The 14,562-nt window shown below is 43.6% G+C and overlaps 1 protein-coding gene across 1 annotated transcript in view; it reads right to left on the bottom strand.

The window, feature by feature from the left end:
• The window catches only part of CARMIL1 (capping protein regulator and myosin 1 linker 1), a 395,834-nt gene that overhangs the window by 59,922 nt on the left and 321,350 nt on the right, over positions 1-14,562 (bottom strand). The window contains exons 28-29 of the mRNA XM_030887178.2: positions 14,193-14,280; positions 10,871-11,020 (exon numbers count right to left, since the gene is read on the bottom strand). Coding sequence (XP_030743038.2) covers positions 10,871-11,020; positions 14,193-14,280 — 238 coding nt within the window. The remainder of the gene's footprint in view (positions 1-10,870; positions 11,021-14,192; positions 14,281-14,562) is intronic.

The following is a 14,562-nucleotide window of genomic DNA, read 5'->3' on the forward strand; positions in this document are numbered from 1 at the left end:
GACTGTATATCTCGATGGGAATAGAAAGCCACATCTGAACGCCTGCAAAGAGACTGGGGGATTCGAACTGTTGGCCTTGCAGTTAGCAACCCAGCATGTAAACCCATTATGCTATTGGGGTCCTTACCATTTGGAAAGCAAAATTAAACAAAAGCAGCAGCAACAACAAAAAAAAGCAAGAGAAAATTATGGTGCCAAAAATAAAAAAATGATGCCAGAATTACCAAATTGCATTCAAGTTTTACAAGGTTTAAAGAGAAAAATTATCTTTTGGAATGACCTGTAAGGAAGGCCAATGACATAATATAAAAGCATCTCACTCAGGCACTGCCATCCAGTCAGTGCTGGCTCAGAGCTACTCTGGGTTTCTGTAACTGTGACTGTTTATGGGAGTAGAAAGCCCAGTCTTGCTCTACAGAGCTGCTGGTGGTTTTGAATTGCCAACCATGTGGACTGTAGCCCAACAGGTACCACCAGGGCCCATATGCAAAAGCATACTTCCATGAAAACAATTCTATGGGTGGAGGGGGTGGGGGAGAAACAGGTCAATGCAGGAGCTGCTGTGTGGCCAGTATTGTGACTAACTTGAAACACAATAGTAGAGTGAGTTCCTCTACATGAAAGTTTCTCAAAATACACCCCCACTGTGATCCACCAATAGAAATGTACTGTATGTCACAAACGAACTTACCATTTATATTTGAGTATAAGCCAACCCGAATATCAGCTGAGGCACCTAGTTTTACCACAAAAACTGCATTAAAAATGTGCTGAAAAACTTGGCTTATACGCGAGTATATATGGTTCATATGTGTTGCATAAATGAAACAATTGGCATATAATCTGATGCTTGACATTTATATTTTATGTTCTTTTCCAGTTCTGTTTTTTTTTTTTTTAAGGTTGGTGCAGTGCAGTGGATTATTTAATATGGCTCTTCCAGCCACAGCCAACCTTTATTGGAATGCCGTTTGCCTGATGGGTCTAGATAAGGGACTGATTGGATTATATAATTCAGCTGTGATTGCTAACAGGGTTCATCGTGATGGCCATCTTGCGGGGTATAAAACAAGCCACCTCATAAGCAGGACAAGGATGCTCTCTCTACCCAAAAGCTAAGAGGAGCCAGGAGTGGGGCGTGGGGCGCGTCCTTTGAACCTCAAGATCCCTGACTGTTGAACCTCCTTGGTTCGGAAGACCACTTTGACGCAGAGGAGTAAAGCAGCAGAACCAGGAGCCAGAGCAGAGGGTTTGACCTCCCAGCTAACAGAGCAAGGAGAGCTGAGTGCTGGCTTGTGGGGTGGGGCGGGGCAATTCTGGGCACTCCATCCAGGTAAGTGCATTTAATGGCTCACAGAGCTGGAGCTGAATGGCTCCAGGCTGAAGCTTATAGCAGTGTCCTGCTGTTTGGGCATTTTCTGGCAGCCCCTAAAAAGGCTTTGTAACAAGGCAGAGACCAGGCCAAGCAGTTGAGGGCCAGAGAGGCCTGCCTATGGGAACAGCAGAGAAGAAACTGTCCTAACTGAACAACTGTATCCCGAGTATTACTCAGTTGACTTGCAGTCTATTAATTTCCCTTATAAGCCCCATAAGCACGAGCATTGTTAGTTCTGTGTGATCACTGCAGTGCAGAGAATTAGTGAACCCAGCTGGAGACTAGAGAGGGCTGTGGAAGGAAGAGTTGGTGTCGGAATTGGTAAGGAAGATTGGAGATCTTCGCCTCATCAGAATCGGCCTTGGGCAACAAATGGTGACAAAGGCTTTTCTTGCCCCTTGTGTAGCTGGAGGACGTCAGGTGCCACCCCCATGTCATTCTTTCTACAGTTGGCTTCACCACTGCACCCATTTACATGATGAACAGGCTGAGATCACAGGGTTGAAAGACAGACTCCTCGATCAGCATGCAAGCACATCCTTGCGTGGGAGTTCCCAATTATGAGGGCACCAGAATGAACCGAACCACTTCTGCCTTCCGATGTAGGCAATTTGGTGGGCAGCATGTTGCACCAATCACCTTCCACTTGAAGCACGAAGTCTAGAACACGTAAGGACACAGGGGACCAACAACAGGCGTACACTCAATGAATGGCCTTCTCATCTTTCTATCTTTAGCTCCTTGGAATTTTGAGAACTCGCAAAAGAATTCACCAATAAAAAGTGCTCCAGCTTCCTCCATCAGGATCTTTTAAGAGCCAGCTACCACCTTCTTCCCACTATTCCTAACTCCCAATCCCAAGGAGACCTGATGGTGCTGTGGTATAGGCATTGGGCTGCTAACGGACAAGGTCGGTGGTTCAAACCCAACAGGCACTTCTCAGAATGATCAAGCTGTCTGCTCCCGTCAAGACTGTTTTCCTTATGGAGGGTCTCTATGAGTCCAAATAGACTGGACAGCAGTGGTCTGGGGGCTTATCCCTAAACAGAGGAGTAGTGGTTCCGTGATAGAATTTTCACTTTCCATGTGTGAGACCCAGGTTCAGTCTCAGTCAGTGTCCCTCATGCACTATCACCTCCCATCTGTGATAGTGGCTTGCATGTTGGGGTACTGACCAAGTCACAGTCGAGCTTCTCATCGAAGGCAGACAATGCAGAAAGGCCTGGGAATCTACTTCTGACAAATCAGGCACAGAAAACACGATGGAACACAAACCCCATTGTGCATGGGAGTCAACCTAAGTCGGAGCCGACCTGACAGGTGCTAACAACCAAGCCCCTGAGTAAACAAATCTCCCTTCAGAGCGTTCCAGTTTGCTTCCTTGGGCAGCTCTCTCACAGACGCACACGAGGGGACTTCTAGAAGTTTGTGGGAAAATTCCTTATCTTTTCATTCCACTTTTCTGACTTTTTGAAGCTTCGCGTATATGCCTTCTCCATATGCAAAGAGCACATCTTAGCATTGTTTCCTCTGCTATGAATGTTAGTCAATTCAGAGACGAGAGGAAAATCTGAAAGTCCTGCAGGGATGAGTGTTTGAGTTCAACTGGAGTGTTCATTCAGAGCGGCTGTGGAAGCAGGTGTCTTTGTGCTACCAGGAAAGCTGAGACTGACTTTAAGGAATTTATTGTATCTACTATTGGTTTTCCCCCCAGGAGTCAATAAACCTATGATTGCTAAAAGTATGGGCATCATCATCATCATCATCATTTTTTTGTTTAAGAGAAGGACCTACTTGTATACTTCTCAAATCTGTCTTGTAAAAAGAATGGTCAGAATGCTCCTTAGATTCTAGGATGGTAAGAGTTGGCCTCACATGCTTTGGACAATCATCAGGAGACCAGTCTGTGGAACAGGATACCGTGCTTGGTGAAGTATATGTTGGTGACAAAGCGGATCCTCAAGGAGATGAAATGACACAGTGGTGCAACATGGACTCAAACATAATAATTGTGAGAACGGTGCAGGGCTAGGCAGCGCTTCATTCTGTTGTACAACTGGTGGGTTGCTATGAGATGGGAACAACTCTATAACACCCAACCACAACAATAACAACAACATCTACACAAAATGGGTAGAATGGCTTCTGTTGTATCTTCATGTATTAGAATCATTTAATTTATGAGGTACAGCCTAAATTACTATCTGTAAGTACTACTTATGTGTGTTTTGGTGGACCATGACCTGTCAAAATTAAACTCTAAGAGGCATCCTTGCCAATTGGCAAGTTAGATGCACAGCCTGGATGCTGGATGCTGACTTGATAGAATCGGTTAATATTCTACAGCACTTTGTGGAGAGGATATATTAAGTCATCCCCGTCTTCTCCTTTGGGAATTGGTTCAGAATGTCAGCTCTGGGGTTCTGGAGGTGAGGCCTGCCCTGATGCCTGGAGTGTGCCGTGGGGGATTATCTTAATAGGTGGAGTCAGAGGTATTTCATGCGGGGTCTCACCTGTCTCTCGGGAGTTCGCGGGAGCAGTCAGTACTGTGCACTAAGCCCCCTTTCATCTGCAGAAGCAGCATGGGGGACAGAATATGAGGCGCTTGCTCTCTGCAATAGGGCTTCTGCAAGGAGTCTATTCTTGGTGGCTGAGAATGAAGAGACTAGGAGAACTCTTGATACTGAGGGGGAATGAATTCTTTGCTATTGCCACAAGGGACTGTCACAGAAAAGTATTTGCAACTTTGAGGAACATACAATATACATTTTAGTTGGGGATTCTGTGCTCATCTTACCATTTAGAATTTGGCAGCTAAGGGGTTTTCATGGGTTGCTGTACGACCAAGAAGACAAATCTCCATTTCCCAAAGGGATACCAATAAACGAAACATATGACTCACTTCCATCATGTTGATGCCAACTCACAATGACCCTAAAGGCCAGGGCAGAACGACTCTGACTTTCCAAGACTGTAACCATTTACAGGAATAGAAAGCCTTTCACCGGAGGAGCGGTTGGTGGTTTTGAACTGCTTACCTTGCTAATTGCAGCTGAGCTCCTAGCCACTATGCCACTAGGGGTCTAAAATGCATAACACAACACATGAAATGCCAACAGGAAACTCGTCATTCAGATTTGAGCAATCCTCTCTGCACACAGTTAACATTGTGCAAATTATTTTAAATGAGATATTGATAGTCTCTACTTGTTAACTCTGCTAACAGATTAGTTCAGTTAGTACCTATTGGTACTTGAAATGAACCTTTTTATTTGTTTTGTTTCCTTAATAGCATTCTAAGACAAACGGACTTTTGTTGAAATTTAGTGCGGGTTATAAAGAGTAAAACTTGTATTCTGAAATGGGAGGATGAGTTGGTTAAGCCCAAATAATTATTTCAGGCTTGGAGACACGATTTGCAAAAATACTGTGTACTAATTCAAGCCCTTTAAACCCATGGAGTTCCTCTGCATAAGTTTCTTTCGATTGAAAACTAGGATGACACTTACTGAAATAACAGAAAGTATTTCATAAACTTAGCGAGCTAGTGATGCCTGAGGAACGGACACTGTCTCTTTACCCACTTGGCATACTCTCCTCAATCCCCAAGTTCAGCTGTTCTTCAAAAGTACTCAACTAAATACAGCAACACATTAAATATTTAGAGATAACTAATAAGTAGTATGAGCACTGCATCCTTCAACGCCCTGAGGGCCAATAAGAAACCAAAGTTGAAAGATGCGGGCTGGGAAACACAGACTTACTAAGAGCACCTGATCGTAGAGAAGAACAACAGATGGTCTATGGGACAACAAAGATTCTGAGCAAATACACATGTCTGCATCACAGAGAAGGCACGTGTGCTGCAACAATAAGAAGCTGATAGGAAAGCTAATTAATCTCTGTCCTCAACAAAATACTCAGAGAGGCACGAATGCTCCAGGTGAGCCAAAGGTAGGCAGATTCATTCCGGGCAGAAGAATAACAATCGAGTAGGTCTGATTTTTGGAAATAGTTGTTTCCATAATGTTTAAAATCTTTAGGCTATGTTAAGGCTGCTCAATGTGGGGACTTCCACATATTCATTTACTCTAGGATTAGTAAGCCTTTTATGTACAGCTAGACAGTTTAATTAAATCTAGCTTAACACTTAATTAGGATTGCAAGGAATACAGTCGTTCCTCAGATCCCTGGGGGATTGGTTCCAAGGCTCCCGTTGCTTACTCCACCCCCCACCTCCTCCCATGAATACCTAAATCCATCTTATATAAGATGGTATAGTATTTGCATATGAAATATGCAAGTCATCCTGTACACTTTAAATCCTTTGTACTTTACTTACAATACTTAACCCAATGTAAATGCTTTGTCAGTAGCAAGGTGCACTCCCTCTTAGCCTGTGGGAGATTGCTTTGACTATGCAATTGCCCCACTCCCACCTTTCTTCTCTCTTGGACATTCTCAATCCTTGGTTGATTTAATGCAGGGATGCAAAACCCACATATACGGCAGCTGGTTGTTTATACTAGAGTGCTATTAGTTATCACCTTGTGTGTGTAGAGCAGTGTGGCCGCATAGGGTTTTCAAGGCTTTTGGAAGCAGATTCTCAGGCCTATCTACAGAGGTGCCTCTGGGTGCATGCAAACTGCCAACCTTCCAGCTACAGGTTGAGCACTTCACCATGTGGCCACGGAGAGACTCTCTATAACACATGTCTCACATAAAAGAGATAGGATAATTATGACAGACTAGCTAGCCTCACGATTCTGGGAGCAAAGTCTTTAAATTGTAGCTCTACCATTTATTAGCTGTGTATCCTGGGGCAAAGTATGTACCTTTTTGTGTGCCTTAGGGTCCTCATTTGTTAAATAGAAACTATGAATCAAGCCTGATCCAGAGGCTTTTAGAGGTTTCAGCAGGTTGATAGTCACAAAATGCTTAGAATACTGCCTAATGCAACACATCGTGAGTACTATGGAAGTGTTTGCTCAATAACTGAATAAAAATGGTTTTTTTTTTATACCACTTGATTTTTTTCCCCTCAACCTGAAGAAATAACAACCAATGGTGGTATGAGGAGTCCTGGGCTGCTAAACACAAGGTCGGCAGTTCAAGTCCACCGGAAGAAAAAGAGGGTTTCTGCTCCCATAAGATATCTACCTTCAGATACCCACAGAGGTAGTCCTACAAGATCAGTAGGAACTGGAATTGACTATGGCATTGAGTGAGTGAGTGAGTGAGTGAGTGTGATAGGTTTATTGTGCCAACCTGGCCAATGAACACATGTGGGATTAACTGAAGGGCAGTTTAACTGAAGGGCAAAGAGAGAGCTGCCTCAGCGAGTCTCACTTTTCTTGTCTCTTGCTCTCTGATGATCGGACCAGTGTGCCTTTGCTGGTTCTCTGTCTCAACTCCTGAGCCACACTACCTGTGGGACACCCAACCTGTGGACTATGTCACTGTAGTTTGAGGTTCCTTCAAGACTAAGGTGACCAGATTATAACTTTGGTAAAGCGGGACACCATTGATAAAACTCATATCCTGGTTAAATAGCCACATGGCAGCCAAAAACCATATACCCTAGCTTGTCATGCATTCTTTCCAAAAATCGGGACTTTTTAAAAATGCCGCAGGATGCGGGGAAAATTGTTAAAAACTGAACTGTCCTGTGAAAAACGGGACGTCTGGTCACCTTATTCAAGACCTGCTTCGCCACACTACTGTGTATACATCACTTGAGCTGAGGACTGTTGGACCCTGTCATCTGGCTGACTGTTGGTGACCTGCCTTGCTGTTTGCTGCCTGTGGCTGGATAGCCTGAATTGCTCTACAGAGGACTAAGCTGTCTGCTTCAGTGACTTGCACCCAACGGCCCTTGTGAATTGAAGGGCTGCCAGTGTACTAGCTGTCTCAGGGAAGTAAGCTGCACTGAGCCATTTGTACTGCTCTGTAGGCTAATTAGCTTTTTATTTCTTATTTTCTTTCTTTCTATCTATCTATCTGTCTATCTATCTATCTACTATCTAAAACCTTAAGTGTCCTGGTCTTGCTTCTCTAGAGAACCCTGTCTAACACAGTGAGTGAGTGAGTGAGTGATGGTATGAGAGCTTGTGTCATTTGGAAAAAACTCCAGTTATTTTAATAGTTCTTGTTTCTCTCCCCTTCTATCTCCTACTGGAGAAACTAGATGTTAGTTTCTACCATGGACAATGAGGGGTACAAAGCAATTTATTTGACTAGAAAACAGATTTGGACTTTTTAAAATGGCTCTCCTCTCTGCCACTTTCTTTAAAGAGAACACCATTTTCTTTAATTTTCTAAAGTGAAAGGTGATAAAAGCCTTCAATCATTCCTCCTGAAGATAACATGGCCCATCAAATCACTCAATCATTATTCTTATTTCAGCCTTCCCTTGGCCAAAGCTTAAATTTAATAATTATTGACTCAGTGATGAATTTCTTTCAAAGCAATCAATTATACGAATTATTATTTCTATCTCAGGAAAGGAAATCCTTAAACATTCCAATTAGTAATTTTTTTCTACTGCCAACCTAGGCCTTCAAACTTGCCCTATCTTTTTAACATTTGAGTATTTAAATAAACTTCAGTGTGAGTGCCACCTGACTCAGTGTCAATGAGTTTGGAGTTGAGTTGGCTTTTGTCTTTGAAGTGCTGAAATGGAACTGATTTTTGGACCATGGAAAAAACATGAATATGAGAAATGCAAAGACGGGGTGGGGGGAAGACCTAGAATCTTTACCCAGCTTTTAAAAGAAATATCCAATAATGGATTTATCATGTGTCACGACAAACAAAAATGCCAAGACTGTTAATAATATTGAATGTATGAAGAGAAGGTTAGTGGTGAGTCTGTTACCTGGGACTTCTTTAAGACAAGTTTCAGGAGTTATTCTAAGCAAACATTTTAGGAGCTATAAAGTTACAGCAGTTCTTAATGCAATCAACAGTGCACAAGCTCTGGGCGTGGTGCAATCTCTACCTTCCACAGAGCCACCACTGCTGAGTTGATTCCACCTACAAGACAGCAGAGAAGTGCTCTCTAGGGTTCCCTCGGCTGCCAATCTTCGCACGCATGCACGCATGCGCGTGCGCGGCTGCCACACGTTCCTCCGGAGGGCAGAGGTGAGACTGAACTGCTGCCCATTTGGATTGCAGCTGAGTGCATGACCATGGCACCGCCAGGGCTCCCTTTCCACTCGCCAGGGGAGCCTGGGTGGTCACTGTGGGGCAAAGTTTTGTTCTGTGACATTTAAGGCCACCAGGAGTTGGAGCTGGCACATGGGCACCTAACAGCAAAGCTTTAGAAATCAAACTATTCTCCTTTTGAAATGTGTATTTCAACTTAAACAAAAATTATACCACGTGGAGATCACAACTTGACATCCTTTGTAATAGACACCAAGAAGAAATCATCATGATTTACTATCTTGATTAGGGAAAGGGGCGGCACAGGTGATTGTAAAAGGGCGGGAGGATTTCCGCTCCAGTCCTTCCCAACAAGCAGTGAGTTCCCACTGCTGGTTTAGAATGTTGCTCTTGCTTGCTGCCCATGACTGGAAGCCAACTCCTGCTGACCTGGCGCATGCAGAGCAGAGCTGTGCTCCACATGGTTGTCTTGGCTGTCACCTTTGGAAGCAGATCACCAAGCTTAGTCTCCAAGGCCCTTGTGAGAGGGTTTGAACCACCAACCTTTGAGCTACTGCTTGAGTGGCTACTGCTACTGCTTAGACTACTCAGAGAGCTCGGAGAACCAGTCCCCTACACTTGGGGGAGCTACCACCATCTAAATGCTGCTATCTTAGGGTGGCTCGGAAGCAACAGCTGGAGTGAGAGTCTAGGGGACACAGGATGGCACAAAATCCACAGACTTGCACTTTTTTACACCCAAGTATTCTTTTTCATGAATCTACTAGCAAAGACAGACTTGCCGCTGCTTTTCTACGATTGAACAACAGAGCTGCCTAGTTGGCACAATGACTAAAGATCGAATTTGTTACAACAGCAACAGCAACAACAACGTGATGTTCACGACACACAGAGTTCTGACCAGCTCAGTACTGGTTTATAGAGAGCTTGTGTTTTGTCACTAGGTAGTCACCCCTGAGGCCCTGCTCCTCAACCTGCTTCAAAGGAACTCTTCCAGCAATTGCCTCCTTGGCCAGAAATACTCCCCTTCTAGCCTGTGCGCTTCAGAGTACAGTTCAGAGTTCTACAACGAGTTCTGCCTCTTTGTGCTTCAGGGCAGTAAGCATGGGTGCACATGGAAGCAGCTACGCACTGCTGTGTGTGCAGTGTTTTCTCCCCTGAGCTATAAATAATGGTTGTCTTCCATTTGCATTTAAAAGGGAATTCACCTCCTTCACCTTTGTCCCATTTCATTTAAAGAGAACCATCTTTTTCCTTCAAATTAAATCAAACAAAAGCCAAACTAACTTGCACATTTCAAACTAGTAGTCGAGTTGATAAGCCTGCCTTTTATAGCCAACACTCCCTCATCCCAAACCACATAACCTGTAAATCCAACACTTTGCTTAACCACATTTCTTTACCCCTTTTCAAATTACATATGATAAGCAAGGTGATTTGCAGCATGAATGTAAATTCATTCACAAAGTCAATACAGAGGATACAGTAACCATCCACAACTATTTATAACGGCCAGGAAGTATGAAGTACCTATGACAATGTCATTTGGAAACAAACAAGAACCAGAGTCCAGTTGTCCTTGGATGAAAAAAGGATCTGCAACTCGAATCTTCTAATTATATGACTAGGTGGGTGCACCACTTGTAGAGTTTTTAGAAAATGGGTAAGAATCAAAGCCTACTGCTGGGAGGAATTACTATGTTTATTCCATTTTTGAAAGCGCATCAAGTCAACAGAATCAAAAATGCAAAGAAAATCCAAATGTAAGGGTATGACCCCAAAAATCAGAGCAAAACACTGTATAGAATGACTGGGAGGCAAGGGGAGGAGCAAAAAACGATAGGGTCAAGAAAAAGATGGCCATCTTGCATTATTTTATTCCAAAGAGAGGTCTGCCAAATTTTTTTTAACAACTCATATTTTGTTTAAGGATATTTTCTCGTCACAAATGACCTTGAAACGTTAGGTAATCTAGTTCCTATTTCTTCTAATTAATTTAGGGTTTTCTTCCCCACCAGGGCTATGAAGACAAATTCAGGTTTTTGTTTTAATGGAAATCTTTCTCCTTTTGAAAACCAGGGTGTGTGTGGGCACGTGCACTTATTTAAGAAAAGCAACATAAATGATAAGTAATCGGTTAAGCACAGGGCTTTGGAAGGGTGTTGTGTGCCAGTGTGGGGCCCTGAAACATAGCTTTGTTAGCAACCTGTCTCAGAAAGAATTGTCTCTGCAGGAGGGTTCTGTCTGGCCTGGCCCCGTACAGGTGGGCTACTGAAACGGGAGAGTGGTAAGGATGGATAGTGGGTGCGAGCAGAGGCCGTGTCTTACCATACAAGTATCCAGGTCCTCCAAACGCTCTATCTCTGTTAGCTCCTCCACCGTGATGATGGCACGCTTAGCGGGTTTCTCCTCGACCAGCTCAATCTCGAAGGACTCTTGCTGAGGAAGGGCCTTGCCACGTCTGCTGAAGTGGTCAGCCTAGGGATGTCAGTCACCGACAAGAAGAGACAAGGGAAGAACTGGTGAGGTCAAGTGCTGAAAATGTCTTCCACAAGATGGCGCAGTGGTGGTCTGTGCCCGCATGTGGTTAAAGCCGATTCTTAACACAGTCATTCCTTTGAGGGTTTGACGTAAGAAATTATAAACTTCTCTGGGTAAATGGGGATACAGCCTACTCTCTAAGAAAATAAATGTTCCCTTTTTATTGATTTCAATGTAGTCATCCTCTGAAGAAATTTCCTTTTATATCTAGTGCCTAAACATACCTAATGAGTGAGGCAAAATGCTCCCAACTTTAATTATTTTTAGAGGGCTGGAAGAAAGGAAATTGCTAACGAAATCTTAACTATTGCTACTTTCACTGTTTCCACATAATGAACACCATATTTTGTATGGGTATTAATTTTCAGTGGTATGCTTTAGGTAAATCTGCTAAGCATGTAGTTGACTTTTAAATGGTAAGAGGCAGAAGCAGAGCTGAAATTAATATGCTCAAGTGCTGAGCTGATTTAACTCATTTGCGAGGAGGAAAACCTAGCGACAATTCTGAGGAAGCTCTGGGAACACTACTAATATCCACTTGGGGAAAACATTTAAGTTATCTAAACGTCACTGAAAAATGCCATTTCTTTCCGATAACCACTAAATGATCTTTTCACCATCTAAAGCACAAGTAGTAAAATTAAAGGGAAGCTCCAAGTACATTTATTTCTATAATTTATTTTTAATGACAAACAGAAAATGCTAGTATTTTCTGAATTACCTAACGTCTTTAAAGGAAAAAGCAAAACAAATCAAAACCCATTTCCATCACCTTGATGGTGACCCACAGCACCCCCAAAGCACAGAACAGAATTGCTCAGTGGGCCACCTGAGACTGTAAAGCTTTAAGGCTTGTGGGTTTAAACCACCGGCCTTCCTTCAAATAAAAGTGCAAAAAGTGAGAATTTCACCTTTCAGTGTAGCTTTCACATCTAGAGTCATGCTGAGATAATATCCAGTCTTGTGTTATCAAGTTAACACCGGGAGGCAGTCCCTGAAGTTTTGGGCTACCCAAAAACTGCTTCTAAAATGATAATAGTGCACTTATTTTGAAAGAAAAACAAAAAGCATGAGTTGACAGTGCTGAGCAATGACGTGATGTCCTTGGCTGATAGCTGAAAGGTTACACATTGTAATTCACTGACAAGTGCCTTGGAAGAAAGGCCTGGTGATCCAACTCCCAAAACCTCAGCCATTGAAAAATCCTACGGAGCACAGTGGCACCCTGGCACGCATGAGGTCACCATGAATTAGACTCAATGAGGTGGCTCTTCAAATGTACCAGAAACTAGTGTTTATATAACTTTGTGGTGAGAACCTTTTTTCAGTATTTGTCACCACCAATATACTGGTAATACAGAAAAGCAAAGCGAAACAGAACATACTGTGTACTGGATATTATCAAAAGTCCACAGCCACCGAATCGACTACAATACGACTATGACTCCTACTGACTCTCTAGGACAGAAAAGAACTGCCCCCTTTAGGTTGCCAGGAATTCCAATCTCCACAGGAGCAGCCTCAACTGGGAGGGTTTGAACCACTGACGTTGGGCTTAGCAGCTCAATGTGTACCCGATGACTTCACATGTCAAACTGCTCAAATATGCAATGTGTTCTCTCAGTTTCTGAATTTAGCTTGCCACCAACTGCTAATCATCTGTTAATAGGCACACTCTAGTCCACTGGACCTGACAGTACTGTTGGAGATGTCGAACTTACCTTTATAGATTATAGACCACTGTTTATAATAATGTTTCTGTACTCTGAAGCATACAGGTGAGTCCCCGACTTACGGCATATCTGAGCTGTGATCAGATGCACTTTTGGGGGGTGGGAGAGTGAATCTTATTACTACTGTGTGCTATATACAATGCTGCAATGCAGATAACTTGCTGATGATACCATTTTCAGAGGTTCACTCTCAGATGCCTAGATTTCTAAAGATACCGATATTCAAAGGAGATAATCATAAAAAAATCTTATATGTATCTGGCTTACGTCAGACCGACTTATGGCAGTGTTGTTGGAAGGAAACATCGATGTGAGTTCCTGTGCTCCTTTTGTCTTATGAAAAGTGAACGCTGCTGCTTCTTTCTCTTTGGGGGTTCTCTAGTACCTTCCAAGCCCATGGTGGTGCATATGGGGAAGCATTTACTGCTTAACCAAAAGGTGGGCGGTTCAAGCCCAATCAGAGGCTCTGAAGAAAAGGTCCAGTGATCTGCTTCCAGGAGGGCACAGCCTTGAAAACCCAACAGAACGTAGGTCTGCTCTGCCCGTAAAGGGGGTGCCGTGATTTAGAATCAACAAAATGGCAACGGGCTTGTTTCTAACGGTCACCTACTCATTCAATGGCATCCAACTGGACTCCTCCAACCTGCACAGTGAATCTGAGATGCTTTCCCCCCAAAGAAAACACTGCCCTATCTTGCTTTGGAGATCCTTCCTGCATAATTTTGCTAACGTTTTGGGGATACTAAAAAAAATAAAATAAAAACAGTTACAAAGCCTTCAGCTGTGCCTCCGAGGGCTTCCTGAAGGTCGAGACACGAGGGGTTTCTGAGGTATTTTCAAGGCACCGGGACGGAAAGCACAGTCCCTCATCTTGCTATAGAACCAGACTGTAGATGCTGCAAACTGGTTTTCACGTTGGCCATGTCTCTAGAGGCCTGTTTGGCAGTTGGCCACCACTATTGATAACCAGAATGTGTTCTTGCACTTTCTTTGGACTCTAATGGTTTCCTTCTCTTCCGTGATTTCAAAAATAGCCCATTCTCAGATGACTCTATATATCTAGGGGCCACAAAAGAGAATCTAAAAATGTCCCTTTCAGACTTCAGCCCAAACCGTCACCCTCTCCTTCTAACTCTTTTTACCTGCATCGTAAATGAATGACAAGACTTCTGGAGACCGCCTCCTGCTTCCCCTGCCGTTCCCTCGGCCAAAATGCTAACAGGCTCTGGGAAGATTGGAAGCGTGCTAGAGTGGAAAGAAGGAAACCCGGACAAGAGAAGTAGAAGAGATGATTCCCATCCCCTTGTATCCGAGGCTGCCTTGTACCCAAGCAGATCTGAGGGAAGGGGTGCCATTCAAGAGCTTCAAAAACTCACCAGCTTATGGTGGCAATTGGAGAGGGCATCCAGGATTTCATCCACGATTCGGTCAGACAGGAAGGAGGCCACCGTCAACTTCACCTCACTAGATGACAATCCAAAAGGCAGAGTGAGGTTTTAGACTGTGCACGGGAAAAATAATCACCTGTCCCTGATGCTGTGTCAGCGGGTCAACAGGGGCTGCACGTCTGTCTTTGAAAGTGCAATAGAAGAACGCGTGAACAGGGCTGAAGTGTTCCCCCCAAAATAAGCCTTAACCCACTGCCATAAACACACAGGTAATAGCCCTTCTTTACCAATTTTAACCTGCCTCTGCAAATTTCAAAACTCAACATTCCATGGTAGAAATGAAAAACATCTGGAGAAA

The sequence above is a fragment of the Echinops telfairi genome, unplaced genomic scaffold (genome assembly GCF_000313985.2).
Source record: "Echinops telfairi isolate 266 unplaced genomic scaffold, ASM31398v2 ScPeMD7_5868;HRSCAF=6743_0, whole genome shotgun sequence".
NCBI lineage: Eukaryota > Metazoa > Chordata > Mammalia > Afrosoricida > Tenrecidae > Echinops > Echinops telfairi.